This window comes from Myiozetetes cayanensis, unplaced genomic scaffold, assembly GCF_022539395.1.
Source record: "Myiozetetes cayanensis isolate MyiCay16 unplaced genomic scaffold, myiCay2020 scf1, whole genome shotgun sequence".
NCBI lineage: Eukaryota > Metazoa > Chordata > Aves > Passeriformes > Tyrannidae > Myiozetetes > Myiozetetes cayanensis.
In genome coordinates, this window is record NW_026086604.1 from 59,981,881 (window position 1) to 59,996,654 (window position 14,774).

At 40.8% G+C, this 14,774-nt stretch overlaps 2 protein-coding genes across 3 annotated transcripts in view; one reads left to right on the top strand and one right to left on the bottom strand.

Annotated features, from left to right (window-relative positions):
* STX17 (syntaxin 17) overlaps nt 1-5,498 on the top strand; it is a 30,436-nt gene extending 24,938 nt beyond the window's left edge. For both annotated transcript variants that reach the window (XM_050306097.1, XM_050306089.1), the window contains exons 7-8: nt 1,827-1,913; nt 2,632-5,498. In XM_050306097.1, coding sequence (XP_050162054.1) covers nt 1,827-1,913; nt 2,632-2,871 — 327 coding nt within the window. In that variant the 3' untranslated portion in view covers nt 2,872-5,498. The remainder of the gene's footprint in view (nt 1-1,826; nt 1,914-2,631) is intronic.
* A 2,161-nt stretch (nt 5,499-7,659) lies between these two features.
* ERP44 (endoplasmic reticulum protein 44) overlaps nt 7,660-14,774 on the bottom strand; it is a 50,803-nt gene continuing 43,688 nt past the window's right edge. Inside the window, exons 9-12 of the mRNA XM_050306080.1 lie at nt 14,059-14,170; nt 13,464-13,605; nt 10,414-10,516; nt 7,660-8,253 (exon numbers count right to left, since the gene is read on the bottom strand). Of these exons, the coding sequence (XP_050162037.1) occupies nt 8,152-8,253; nt 10,414-10,516; nt 13,464-13,605; nt 14,059-14,170 (459 nt within the window). The 3' untranslated portion in view covers nt 7,660-8,151. The remainder of the gene's footprint in view (nt 8,254-10,413; nt 10,517-13,463; nt 13,606-14,058; nt 14,171-14,774) is intronic.

A 14,774-nucleotide genomic window follows, 5' to 3' on the forward strand; every position in this document is an offset into this window, starting at 1 on the left:
ATAACATTAACAAAATAACAATAACATTTATTCAGTCCAGTATTCAAGACTACAAAATCCTAGTCACTGTTAGGAACTTCAAGAAGATGCCAGTAGAGGCAGAGCAGTTTCCCCACAGTGAGCTGAGATGCCTGCACAAAGGTGCTGTCTTTGCTGCTTGGGACTGATGGTAAATACAGCTACAGTTTCCAAGATGGGACATTAGACACTTTCCAAAGTCGTTAGTGATGCATATTATATTTACAAGAAAAATGTCCAAAAGCATTAGTTTAACTGCTGCTCTGTCTGGTTAGAAAACTAACACCTCTTCCTTCCCTACATCAGTGACTCATTGCTACAGGTGTCTTTGTGGCTCTCCTGTGGATTCAGGCTCTGCCAAGGTAACTCTCTGAGGAGGCAGCAGTCTGCTGCTTCAGCACTAGCGCTGGTAGTTGCTCCTAAGTTTTGTGACCAGAACAACTACAGTGTTCTAGCCAGTGCACGTGGCCACAAGCTGAACCTCAGTAGAAGCTCTAGCGTTGTCTGCAGACTTCTGCCCGTTCGTTTGTACAATTTCTAACTGTAATGGTGGCAACAGCCTTCGCTGCACAGGGTGGGTGTTTCTCAGGTACCTTTTCTCACTTAATCAGGAGTACTAGAAAAATCCCTCACTTTTATCGTGCTCTTTCTCTGCTCTCACAATGCTGCCAAAATGTCTTCAGCATCCACACTCAGTTCCCAATGTTTAGTTCTTCCTGTGCTACAGGGAATTTAAATGCACAGTTCCCATCTCCTAGGAGAGTTCTTTAATCTCCTTGCTGTTGGGTTACTAGGGATAAATAAGCTAGCTTTTAGCCTTTCTGCTGAGTATGTGCTGCTTCACCTATACAAAAAAAACAACTAAGAACCATTAGACTGGAGAGGGACTGCAAAAATTATCATTCAGTGTTCTAAAGGTTAAAGCAACAGGTCCTGTTCCCAGGAGTTTCTGGATTTTACACATAAATATCATTAGGTATAATACCAAGTATCTAAAGCATGTGGCCTGCATAATAGGTAAAGATACCAGAGCTGGTGGACTAAGCAGTTTCTGAATTAGAAAGAGGCAAAACAGGATGCCTTTTCTTTTAAGCTGAAAATCAGCCGTCTCATTATTTTGTGACATAAAACAGGCTGGGTACTGCTGAGATTAAAATAAGAACAAAGAAACCCACAGACCCCTTTATCTTCTGCTCCGGTGTTCCCTGAGAGACACTGCAGGGGAATCTGACTGCATTTGGAGAAGGGATGGAGTGTTTATGTAAAATCAAACAGTAAAATACAGAACAAGTATATTTTCAGTGCTTTCACTATTTGTAAAGTTAAGTAAGTCACTGTTTTTTAATGTCATAATTAAACACTTCTGCTTAGATTTCTTGATGCAGCTTTATATGTTGGAGTTGGTACTGTTCTTATAAATGCTCTTTATAGAATTTTTTTTAACATGAAACTCAGCAGGAAATGAAAAGGCTAGTTTAGATTATGCTTCCCTTCGGAATGCAAATTTATCTATTTACAGAAAAGATTTAGAAATCATATGTTTTGAGTTGTTTTCTCGAAGTGCAGCAAGACATTGTCTAATACCCCCACCATATTATTACTTAATAGTTTACATTTTTGTAAAGTAAGTGTGTAGTTTCAGCAGAGGTTATCAAATGTTAATCATGAAGCACCATTAAGGCTGCTGGGTGCAGTGTGTAGCAGATGAAAGTGGCTGTGGGGCCCTGATTACAGGCATTAAAATGGTGTGTATTGGCTCACTGCTGCTTCCCAGCAGGTTACCTCACTCATAATTCCTTTGCATCTAGTCTCAGCAGGAGAAGATTGACAGGATTGAAGACCATGTCAACAGTGCTGCTGCGAATGTTGAAGAGGGAACCAAAAACTTGGGGAAGGTAGGGATCTGCTCCTGCTGGTGAATCAATGGTACTCTGCCTCCCAGCAATCCTCTGTATTAACCCGATTGATCTGCCGTCTTTAATGCTGAGGGAACCAGCAATTAAGGAAATAAGGAAGAAATGACCCACAGGTAGCAGGGGGAAAAAAAAAAATCGATCTCTCTTGTAATTTTCTATCACATCCAGGCTACTAGGAAATACAATTATTTAATTTTTGGGGGGCTTTTTTTAGTGTTGTTCTGAGGCTACTTTGGTTTACTTGCAAAGACGAGTGCATTTGGTGACTGGCTCGCTAGAATCACATGAACATAGAAGAAGAGGTTGATGACAACGTGTAATTTCCATACCATTCCCTGCAGATGTCTGTTGCTAACTAAGTCCCAGGCCTTGAGTCAGACACCTTACGAAAAGTCTGAGCATTTTCTCAGTTTCTTGTTTGATTTAATGATGGTGACCAGGTAATACCCAGTGTACAAAATCAGCCAGAACCATGTGAAAGGACCTGGTTCACAATTGCATACATGAGACAGCTCAATTTTGAATTGTTTTTAGTACATTCTGTCATGCACGTGGGATAGGCGAGCATCTTTTTTTAAATACTAATTTGTAAAGTTTATTTATCACTGAGCATTCAAGTAATTGCCAAGAGCAGTGAGGTAAAAATGCACATCGCCACAGGCAAGTATTCTAACTGTATTTTTTTTTTCCTTTACAGGCTGCAAAATACAAGCTGGCAGCTCTGCCTGTGGCAGGTGCAGTCATTGGTGGAGTGGTGGGGGGTCCCATTGGTCTCCTTGCAGGCTTCAAAGTGGCAGGAATTGCAGCTGCACTTGGCGGTGGGATTTTGGGCTTCACAGGTGGAAAATTGATACAAAGAAAAAAACAAAAAATGATTGAGCAGGTCTCTTCCAGCTGTCCAGAGCTTTCTCACCAAAGTGCCAAAAAATCCAGCTGAAGTATCAGTTCATTATGGCCAGGAACAAGTGTAGCAGCCATGCTGATGACAGACTTGGAGCCTTACGTTTTAAATACAAGGCTGAGTTGTGTGAATTTTGATGACATTACTGTTCCTTGGGAGGGCTGAAACAGCCATGTCAGAATTTCTCTTTTCAGACACAGTGACATCAGTCCTTTGAAAATTATATGGATAATTTTTAATTATAAAATCCTTAAGCAAGCTATATGCACAGCTGTAATGATGGGTGACAGGTGCTTCATGCCAAATTTGCACAAACTGTCTTGCAGACAATATAAAGAGAGACAGATACTTGGAAAACCGTAGTGCTTTCCCATAAATGCCATGAGAAGCTGGAGCTTTTATGGTAGTGCTCCAAAAAAACAAAAAAGGAAATAAATGCCATCAGTCTTTCATGGTCATAGTATTTTAAATTTACTTTCACTTATGCAGATGCCCAGGCTCTTCCTGTGTAATCCCCAGGATATGACTGACTATGTGTGTTTAGTAATGCACAGGGAAGTGTCAGCTGTCATAAGAGAAGGTAAAAATCTTGGGTAAGCAATGTGGAAAAAAAGTAATGTATAGATCATGTATCATATATATCACATCTGCCTCCATCAGCCATATCAGATCAGCATCAGAATCAGTTTTTCCTCTTTTTCAGGTACCTTTTTTTTCAAAATTTGTAAACTCCTCACCTTGCTCAAAGTGTAGGTGTGAATTAAAAGTCTAAGCAACAACCCTGCAGGACTGCTACTGGAGGATGATAATTTTCCATAGTTGTTCCACTCCTTGGCTTGTCCTGAGTACACCATACAGGGTGAAGAGCCAAGCTCTGGCATTTTGAACCCGAAGCCTCATCTTGCTTAAGCAGCACTTTCTGCAAGATGCTGCCCTTGCGTCTCATCTCCTGGCACCAACAGCACTCTGGTGGGAGAGCTGAACAGCTTCCCTGGAAGGCAGTGCTGCAGCCAGGCCTACTCCCTCAACAGTCTGTTATCCCCTCAAGGGTGGCATTAGGCACCAGGTCAGCGGCGGGCGAGGCCCCTTGCGTGGTGGCAGTGCCAGCAGCATCCCCAGAGGATGGGACTGTGTCCAAAACATCAACCTGATACCGTTTACAATGGAAACAACCTCTTAACCACCTCTTGCATACGGTGCCAAAACAGCTGCTTCCACCCACACTGTAGAGTAGCTGCTGAGCCTTTTCAAGGGTTTGGGACATGCTGTGGAGCCTCTATGGGGTGAGATGCTGCTCCTGCTTTTGCTGGCTTTTTATAGTGGTTACTTATTATCTTACCACCCTCAAGAAGCCTGTTGCTTCTGAAGCTTCCATTGTTAAACACAGAAGTGTTAACGTGTTTTTATTGTCACATAATTGTACTATTGTCACATAATCTATTGTTTGGCACTTTCAGGACAGTTCCCAGACTATTGCTGCTACTGTTTAGGGGGAATGGAAATTGAGGTTTGGAAGCCACTTTTTAAAGTTCTTAGATTGGTCAATTCATCCTGAGCTCTGCTTGAGTCCAGTTGTATTAGGTGCAGACTGAAGTCAGTGTTTAGATAAGTGTTCCCCTAGCAGGGAACACTGTCCAAGGAAGCGTCCTACAGAAAGAGCTCCTTGTCGATAACCACTACTTTGATATCATCACTGGAAATCACTGTCCGCTAATGCCAGATGATGGGTTTTTGTGCCTAGAGACATTGTTAGCAACCGTTAGTTACAGCACAAATAACTTCTTCTGAGCAGTTCTTCCTTATTGCTTTTAAAATACTGAAATTGCTATCAGCCAGAACATTACGTCTATTTTAAGTAGGTCTGAGGCTCAGGGAAGCAATGTGTGCAAGAACAGTTTTCACCAGTAATTGCAGACATTGTCAAAACTGCATTTGTTAAAGCCACGGTGCCTGCATCGGTAAAATCAGCTGGAGTGCAAAACATGACCTGAGTAATTCAGCTCATTTGCTCCTGACCGGCAAAAAGCACTTTTCTTTAAATGCATCTACTTTGGCTGTAAACAGAGTTAATGAGATTGTAACAACTTCATAGGCTGTTCATTCCTTTGATATTTATTTTCTACATTTAAAGGAAGACACTAAGAAAAAAAAAGTGTTTTTAATCAAAAACTGTGGTTGATTCTTTGTATGATTTTAAACTGCTGTATCTGCTTTCCTACTGTATGCTGTGAAACCTCCTGCATTTAAATGACAGGAGCCCCATCAGCGATCTTGCGGACTCCATCCTCTCCCTCCAAGCTGGATTAATGACAGGACAATCTAAATTCCTAAGACTGAATTCCTACCCCAGCTTATACAAATTCAGTTTGATATGCACTCGGTTTATGAAGTGTCTAGCATGAGAACTGTTCTTCCTCCTTGCGTTTTTAAGGAAGCAATTTCAAAGCATTGTGTACACACTAGATGTGGGAGTCTATTATTTAAGCTACAATCTTTTAAAATAGGTGGGTTATTTACATATGTAAAGAAACATCAACATCTGAGTAACCAAACTAGCATTTAAATTGCTAGGCATGTTAGTCAGAAGAACTGTAAGATATAAATAACTCTTTCAGACCAAATAAAAGATTTTTCCTATGAGACTGGTTGTAACATTTACTGAGAACTTTGGTGCTTATTTCCTTTCAGCATCTAAAAAATTAATCCCTCCCAAATTTCATATTATTAAAATAATTGCACTACCAAGCTTTAAGAACCCTGTATTGAGTTACCAAACACATGCTTCAGCTATTGAAATATTTACATTGAATGAAATCAATACAAGTTCCTAAAATGCCACCTGCATCTAGCAACTCGTACGCACACGCTAGCTTAGAAATGGACTTGGCAAGTTCAATTAAAAAGAGTTTGGAATAGTTTTATTCCATACAGAGATAATACTAATATTTTTGACAACCTCCCCTTATAAGCATTGAGAAATGTTAAAGGGAGTGGTAAGCTGAGCACCAAATGGTTAAAATACAGATGCAGATGATCAGAGTCAAACGGCTCAGTTTGAAGCACAACTCGGATTTTGTCCAGCACTTGCTCTCTCCAGGCAAATTCTCTGTATCACCAGACACATAAAAGCTCAAGTGACACTCAGCAGCATGTTAGGCAAGCACAGCTTGGCTTTAGCTGTCCAACCTTCTGCTTGCCAATAGAAAAGTCACTTGAACGCTGTCAGAGCCAGGTCACTGGTCATCCCTAACCCCGGAGAATCAGGTCCAACTCCAGGGAATACACACTGAAATTACTGCAGTGTGTAACTCTCATGAAACTACACATTACAGCTAATTGTCCACCTAGTGCTTGGGACGCCAAAGCTCCGGGAACAAGTCCTTACTCTGAAAAGCAAACTTGGATTCAGGAATGGCAGAGGGTCTTCATCTCTTTCACTTCCTAGCTGAAAGTACCTGCCCCCGGACTGCTGGGTGGATTATGAGGAAGCATCTTCCTCTAAAAAGAAAGATTTTACATCTCCCACCAAACAGCATTTATAAATAAGAAGCCCAAGGAAAAATAGGAACCTCAGAGGAGTAAGATGAGTACTTGCAGGCACCATGCAGGAATTGACTAAAATTTTGGATGCCAGAATTGTGTAGCACCACCTGTAAAAAACAAGTGGCAGTCTTAAAACCACAACCAACTCACATCTTTTCAGATTCCAACTGGAAGGCAGTATGACTCAGCTGCCAAAAATGCTTGATTTGGCATGAGATGAAGAACAGGAGAAGGCCAAAAATGCAAATTCACAAAACCAACAAAAAATTATACCTGTAAACAAAACCTTGCAGTACTTTTCTCAGCTCTCAAATATGCAGCTGCTCAGTTTGCTGTAGCTTGGTGTAGGTGGGTACTAGTGACTCTGTCCTCAGAATTGCTCCCTAGAATGCTCTTGCTGCTGGTGCTGCAGGGGCTTCATTCAGGAGGCTGTCCTGGGATCAACTTTTGCCTGTTTCACCAGACCATGCAAGTCTTCTGTCAATAACTGAGCAGGCAGCATCCGTAGCTGAGAGGCAGAAGGAATCCTGGACAGTGACTACACAAGTCAGGGCGCTCTCCTAGGTAAACCTGAACCCAGTGTTCCCCCTGTCCGGAGAACAAGCTCACTTCTAAGGACACTAAACCTTAGGGGCCCAAGTCAGGTCTCCGCTTCTTTGTAGTTAAGTGTACTGTACAAATCCAGCACTAACTCATCTCCAGCAATGCCCCACAAATTAACAGATGCTGTTCCATCTTACAGTTTATGAGTTCATCTCACCCAGCGGCTCAAAGATTCATTGAGAAAAGCCCATATTCTGGTGTAGTTTGTAAGAGAAAAGCGGTAATTCCTTCTTCAGAGCAGAATTCAAAGATATTGCAATCAGTAAGGCACAAGCCAGACAAAGAGAGTAACAGAAAATTTGCAAAATTTGCAGTGGTTGGTTGAACTGTAAGTGGTTGTCTGCCAGGAAGGCAGGGATTTGGGAGAAAAAACAAAAACTCCCAGAGACTAATCCTAACATGCATACAGATATTAATTTGGGACTGAGAAAACTCAGATGCCAGTCCAGCCCCAGTCCTCTCTTACTATGAAGGGTTTCCAACATTCAAGTTCTTTTAACATAACGATGTGGGTAACGCAGCAATCTTAATTCCAAGAAATCAGAGTAGGTCAATACAGCCTCTTCATTCAAACTACAGCCATTATCATTGAAACCTTTCCTTTCCTCACTTGGTATTTTAGTAGTCAGTTTTGCTTAATTGCTTGGACATTTACAGCCAGTAAATCACCACACAAGATTCTGTAAAACTTTAATTTATTCCCCTCCCAAGTATCCAGAATAGAAGACCCTCTTAAGTTGGAGAAAAATGTGACAAAGAAATAGATTACCAGGATAGCTGTTCACATGAAGAAGAAGAAAAAGCACATACTACCAAGGTTACACAGAAAACAACCCAGAAGTCCTATTTAATGGGATAGTGCAAGTTAACAGCATGTCTCTGGCAAGGATACCTTCATTTGGATTATAAAAGTTTTACAGAACAGAGTTAGATCAAGAGTCTGGATGGGTCTCTGATATTTTACTATAGCATTAAGAATGTACTGTTTGAAAGATGCTGTACAGAATGACCCACCAAACAAATGTATTTACAAGCCTGGGGAGAAAAAATTATTTTTCAGTTTATTCAAAATAAAAATACACATAGAATTATGAAAATATAGGTTTACTATTTCCACCACACAGAAGTCAACGCTGCTGTCTGAAAGGCTTGCAAGATTATTTCAAGTTTTTAAAGTTCATCTTTTTCCCTCAATAAGGTGTACCTATGTTCACTGGGTGCCAGTTTCTGGAATGAGCTTTCTGGTGGGCTGCTTGCTAAATCCTGAATTGGCTGAAAAACAGAACAAACAGTAAAATTCATTAAATGAACTTCTAGCATTAATTATGGGAGTGCATGAATGTCCAGCATTCCCACAAATTAAATTTCGTGTTTTTTTTCTTGGAAAGCACATTATAAACCCCAAGTAGGAGGAGCACACACGCACACACACATTAAGCACTTTTAGTTAAGGATATTCCTTTTATTGGCACATCTCGAAGGTAATGGCCATCACACAAGTTTCTGTCCAAGTCACTTAGAAGTATTTCAAATGTACCCCACTGTATATTTGCTCAAGTCTGTCTACACTTGCTTTGAGGATATTCTAGTCTGTGTGTGTGTGTTTTATGAGATACACCCGGGTAAAAGGGTGAGCGCTGACAAAATATTTTAGAATTAGGGTTTTTATATGGAAACTAAGAAAAAAACCACAAACCAAACAAAAAAAAATACCCCAACACACATCTCTCCATGCAATTCAAGGGACATAGGTGACCTAAGCCAGCAGCCTCCAGTTTAGTTAAGGCCAGATTTCCATCACACGCGCATCCACAAGATGGCAGGATGCCATATGGAGATGAGAACATAAACATCCCAGGTTTTGAGTGCATTTCTCAAGGCAGAATGGAGACAAAAGCAAGCCTGCAGCTCCAGGCTCTGTGCCTGTGCCCAGATAGGCAGGCAGCAGGATCCAGGAACTCAGCAGATTCCTCTCTTCCTGGCCAAACCTTCTCCTCACGGCAGGTGCCACAGAGCGTCTCTTCCTCATGCACTCCTGTTCCCCTCCAAGCTGACAGACTGCCTGGCCTCTGTCTCAGTCTCCAGCCCTTATTTCTGCATCTCCTCCTGTTGACTTGAATTCTGGTTGCTCAATGAATTCCAGAGAAACACAGGGATCCACTAGTTAAATGAATTACTGCTGAGACAGTTCAGCCCACGTGTTTTCTTGGCCAGTCATGATAACATTCAAAAAGCAGTCATTCTTCTGGCCAAGGCAAGCCCTCCAGGGCTTTCATGCTTTTAAAGCTTTTAGCTTTGAGCAGGGCAACAGGAGGCTGCACTCAGAGGGCTGAGTGCAGTGCCACCCTTCCCACACCCCAGAGATGAGCAGCAAAATGACCCTGTAACTATAAATAGTTTCTCTCACCCGTGGGTTCTCAGGTGGCCTAAGGCACCCCAACACAAGGGTTCCAGGTCTCCTCTGGGACCAAAATGGTTCCTTGAGCCCAGGCAATGCAACATGTAACTTGGAAGAAGCGTTTCAAATGGTTATTTCTTTAGACAGTGCCCAAGGTAATGAAAATGTTCCCTGACAGGCCGTTACACCTGCACTTTTCAGCATGGCACCAAGCACATGAGCTCAGTGGTGTATCAAGAAGATACAAGGCCGATTAAGACACACAGGACTGGGCTAAGCAGAGGGAATCAGGGCTGGTAATGTCCTTTCTCTCCTGACATTGAGGTGCTCCCAAGTTTTGTCTGGAGAAGGATCTAGTAGTTGAGTTCCTGAAGAGATCACAGGAGTGACTTCCTGGCATGTAATTACACAACATGACAACCTGGGAGCAGAACCATGAGGAATCCAAACTGACAAGTGCAGCCTGTGAGCACTACTGATGCCGTTTGTTAACTGCATTATTAAAAGCAATAAGGACTATTACTGCTTTATCCATCTTTTCTTGATGCTCTAAGAATCTGCCTCCTGCTTGGATTGGCAGCTTTCTGTATAAAACATTCAATCAATTGCTCTTTCCCCTTAGAAACACCCTGTAATAGTGTGTTGTGTGGAAATAAGGCAGCTATGATGTAGTATCAGCTTTTGCACTGAAGTCACATGAGAGTCATGTAAGTCACATAACAGCGGCTCTGTGAGGTCAGAAGAGTCATCTAGCCCCAGATCTGTTTCAGTGGTGAAAACACACATCCTTATAATTTTCCCTTATTCAAGGCAAATAGGTACCACGCTGCCCCTTAATGCTCTCCTCGCCTTTACCCGAAGAAAGTTAAGGGAAGTGCCAAGCAGAAGTGGCAACATTAAGCTTCTGTAAACAGATTTCTCTTTCAGGAGACAGAGGTTAAAAGTACAAACATATTAGCAAGTACAGCTTTGACAAGGAGTAAAGAAAAGTCTTTACTAAATGGCCAAATTAAATGTATTTGTTGTATCCTTACCTGACCAGGTGCTACATCAGTTGGATCCGGGCCATGATGAAACTCTCTATGCAGTTTTCCAGAATGCAAGTCTAGTACAAATTGCTTCAGTTTACCTGGAATTCTGGAACAAATTCAACAGAAACACCCATATGTTTATTATAAGTTAAGTCCAAACACAGAAGATTTAAAGTGCACTATTTAGAGTAGCCAACTTTTCTTTATCTAGCACACTATGCCCACTTTTAGGTGATTAATAGAGGACAGGAAGCCAAATGGTTTGCTAAGGTATCCTACCAGTTTCTTTTTCTTTCCACTGTCTCTTGAGAACACAGCAAGTATTCCATCTTTTCAATAACTCCCACAGAGTTGTACCAGCCGATAACTTCATTGTGTACTCCCTTCAGCTCCCCACCAACCGTAATGTAAGAGGGAACAGCAGGTTCCAAATGCACAGCTTACAGATCTAAATGACAGTTGGGCACCAGTATTGACAAAACATCTTTGAAAGGCTCTCTACTGCCTCAGCAACTGCATATACACCGAAGATATGCACTAAGAGGATGTCAATGTAAAACTAAACTGAGATCATCTACTGTCACCCACAGCAAACGTGCTAAACTACAGCATCCAATTTTATTTGTGAAACGTAAGATAGACTAAAAATCTCAAAGTGAAGAGTTGATCTAGTAAATATTAAAGATGAGATAAAAAAGTATAACAATCACTGTGCATGCAATCAAAAGGTAATGTCTGAATGGAGACTGGTTTTGTAGGGAGTCTTTCATCAAACCAACTATTACATTTAGGAAAGAGGAACAAAGTGTGGTCAGACAAGCTATCAGCAGTATTTCAGATAATGAGAAAACTCAGTGCATAAAATTCAGCATAATATAGAGTCAGTATCACTGCAGCAGTGTCTGTAGCTGATCAGTATTACAGTGATACTTTAAGGGGTCTCTTCCCTTCCCAGGTAAGATCAGGAATCAGTACTGATAGAGAGAAGGAGGTTCATTCTAGCCTGGTGATAGGGACAGCAGAATTACTGCTCTCTGCTTTACCTTGGGCTCCTGCCCTCTTCTAGGTCAGGCACATTGCTAGAGACATTCTCCTTTCCTAATGCAACAAGGGCACTTGGTGCCTACAGCCTTGTGTGGTTCAGCCTGCTCTTGCTGAGAAGCTACTGTTGAACACTCCCTGCTGTCATTTCCAACCTGGAACAGCAGGATGAATAGGGACAGGTGCCCAAAGCTGGTGATAAAATATTGAGTGATGGTCTCATTTGCCTGTGAAATGCCCATTCTCCAAAAAAATATGAACTTCCTAAGGAGAGAGGAAGTCTTGTAGTGGGCCGGTTCTGAAAGTGCCATATCCAAACACTATTGGCTGGTGGCAGCACTGAGATTACAAGAGACAGCCTGGGGCCAGTTTGTAAAAGAGTCCAGGAAATACACTAAACTGACAAGACATCCTTACAGGAAGATGAAAGTCTCAGAATTAAGATTCTACTTATTATTAAAAACCAAAAAGCCCCCACAAACCCGACAAAAAACCAGCAAAAAACCAAACATAAAATTCAAACCACATACACAAGAGGATATGACCCCAGGTGCTCCAAGCTCTCCTTGTTTTGTTAGATATTTCTACGTATCAGCTCAACCTCCTAGAGTAAGGTTGAATAATTATTTATCATTAAGCAACTGTCTACAATCCTGACATCTCTTTCAGCTTCATTTGTATGTAACAACTGGTACACATCAAGCAAGTAGATCTTATTATTCTGACAGTTTCACAGAAAGTGTAAGAAACATAAAAGTCTAAACTAAACATCTCTATTGCCCACATAAGAGATATTAATTTATTTTAGGGCTGCTTAAAAAGCGGCAATAAAAAGAGTGCTTTTAAAATGTAAATATCCTGCTGTTTTTTTGTTGGCACGTGCGGTGAACAAAATATTCCAAAGAAATAGGAACACAAGGAGACCAGTAGTCACTATCGGAATTTCAACATACATGGCTTCAGATATTTGAAAGCACTATTTAAGATATATCAAACTGAGACCACATTTAATAAGCCTGTGGAGAATTACAGAAAGAAGCTAAGTTCGAACCCTCCTTCCAAATGTCAACATTTCAGGTAGAAAAATGTCTCCTGGAATGGCAGAATCAGACATGGGATTACGTTCACACTGCACGCTAAATCTGAGCTTTGAATCCTTGGCTTTGACGAAAACAAAATACCCAGCCTAGGCCTCCAACCAGGACTTAAGAGGCAGTGTATGTGCAGGTACCTCCTTTGAGACAGAAACTGGAGTTTTAGCATCCAACCAGAAGACAAAGACAGAGCACTTGTCTAAGGCTGAAAGCCCCTGAAGAGAACGTTTACACATCTTCATTCCTCAACTGAGCCATGAGAGACAGAACATCTGCTTCCAAGGGAGTGCAACACAAAGAGACAGGCTGATGTAATGAGGATTATCACAGTGGCACATCCCACCTGAGCATTCTGATACTTTGCTCTCACATATTTCATCCAGATAAGTATGACAGTGATGGTCCATTTTCCAAGTTGCACTTGGAAGATTTCTAAAATCCACACAATAGGAATTTCTCTGCCAGCTTTCCAGATTTAGACTAATGCAGGAAGGCTAGAATTACACAGCAGGAAAAGCCAAACTGATAGGCTGGGAATTCTTACATGGTGCATTTTACAGTAATCACTGAATAACAGCACTTACAAGTTCCATGTAGTATTTTAAATCTATTAAAGTTAACTGATACATCTAGATCACTACTAAAAATACCATGCCAGGCTCCAAATGCCTAACTACGACAGAAAATAGCAAAACTTCGAAATAAAAGACTGGCATCTGAAAACTTAACATGAGATTTTTTCCTCCATAAAGTGGTACAACTCCATTTAAACAATGGCTTCACACCAACTCATATTGCTTTTAGGCTTTGACACTGAATCACACTGAATCACAGACTACAATAGTACTGATTGCAGTATGAGCATACACCTTTTTCTTTGTCCTTCTCAAATTAAAATGCATAAAGAAAAATACTTACGACAAGTCACTGAAGTCTGGAAAGACATACATGTGCCTAAAGCTATCAATGGCAATGACAGGACAGTCTGCTGGAGTCTTCTGAATGTGCAGGAGTGGGTGCCTGAATTTGTCACAATCGGCATGGAGGAAGTTTATTGTACCTTAAAATCGTAAGCAGACAAAAATCCATGTTAAAACTTGTTTAGTATTATCTCAAATCCCTAATAACTTTCATAACTATTTTAAAGGTGGAGATATTAGATACAACATGCAAAACTTGAAAACGGCTCTAAATTTTTAACTAACTCAACCAAAATAACAGATTTTCTTAAAGTGGTTTTTTTCCTCCATATTACAAACTGAAGCTTTGTTTAATGCCCTCTCAAACTGCATTAAGTCATTTAGGCAAGAAGGATTTCTGAAACAGTTACTTACTAATAAATACTTCAATAATTTCCAAAGGAGTGAGTCCTCACTGTCAGAAGTGCATAAAGCCCTCTGGCTTCAAGAGTTTTAAAGCTAGGATTCTGTTTGGCCTTTGCTTCCACTCTACTGAGTTGCCTGAAAAAAAATTATACCAGTAAACCCAAGAAGTAGTAAGAGTTACTACAAACCTTTTTCACCTATTAATTGTCGTGCAACCTCCTGCTGGAATTTCTCTAAACTCTCCAAGTCATCTTTCATGTGGAAAAGTATGAGAAAAGGAAGGCCTTCTTCTGTCAGTTCCTGCAGAGAAAACAAAGGACAAATCTCATTTCTTCCTTTTCTTCAGGGCACTTATGTGATTACAGGAATTTTCAAATTCAGTGAGATCTCTACTTTAAAAGACAGATGAAAGAACAAGACTAAAGATTAATTGCTGACCCTTCCTCTAAGATACCTGAGTGATACAGTTAACCAACGTTTCCTTCCTCTTATCATATACAGCAGATCAAGGATGACAGTATTTCATTATCAGTGTTTCAAAAAGGGACACACTTGCACTGGAATACTTGCAGGGAAGAAATAACCCAATCCTGAGAAAACACATCACCTTCATAGAAACCACAATAAGGCCTGAGTATGAAATGCTACAAAAGGCTGAGGGTGTGTTCTAGACCCAGTCCTAGCTTGTTCTCATGGTAAGGTGGTGTTTTCAAGCATAACACAATGAATAAGTATCTTTAAATAACCCTATCCCCTCCTCCCAATAAATAAAAAATCAGAAACTAATGACACAGCCATATCAGTCATGATCTTCTACCAGTAAGTGTGTCCTGACCCGTCATCTGTGTAACACTACTGTTAAATTTACAGGTTTATATATTACTAAAATTGATGAAAAAATCTC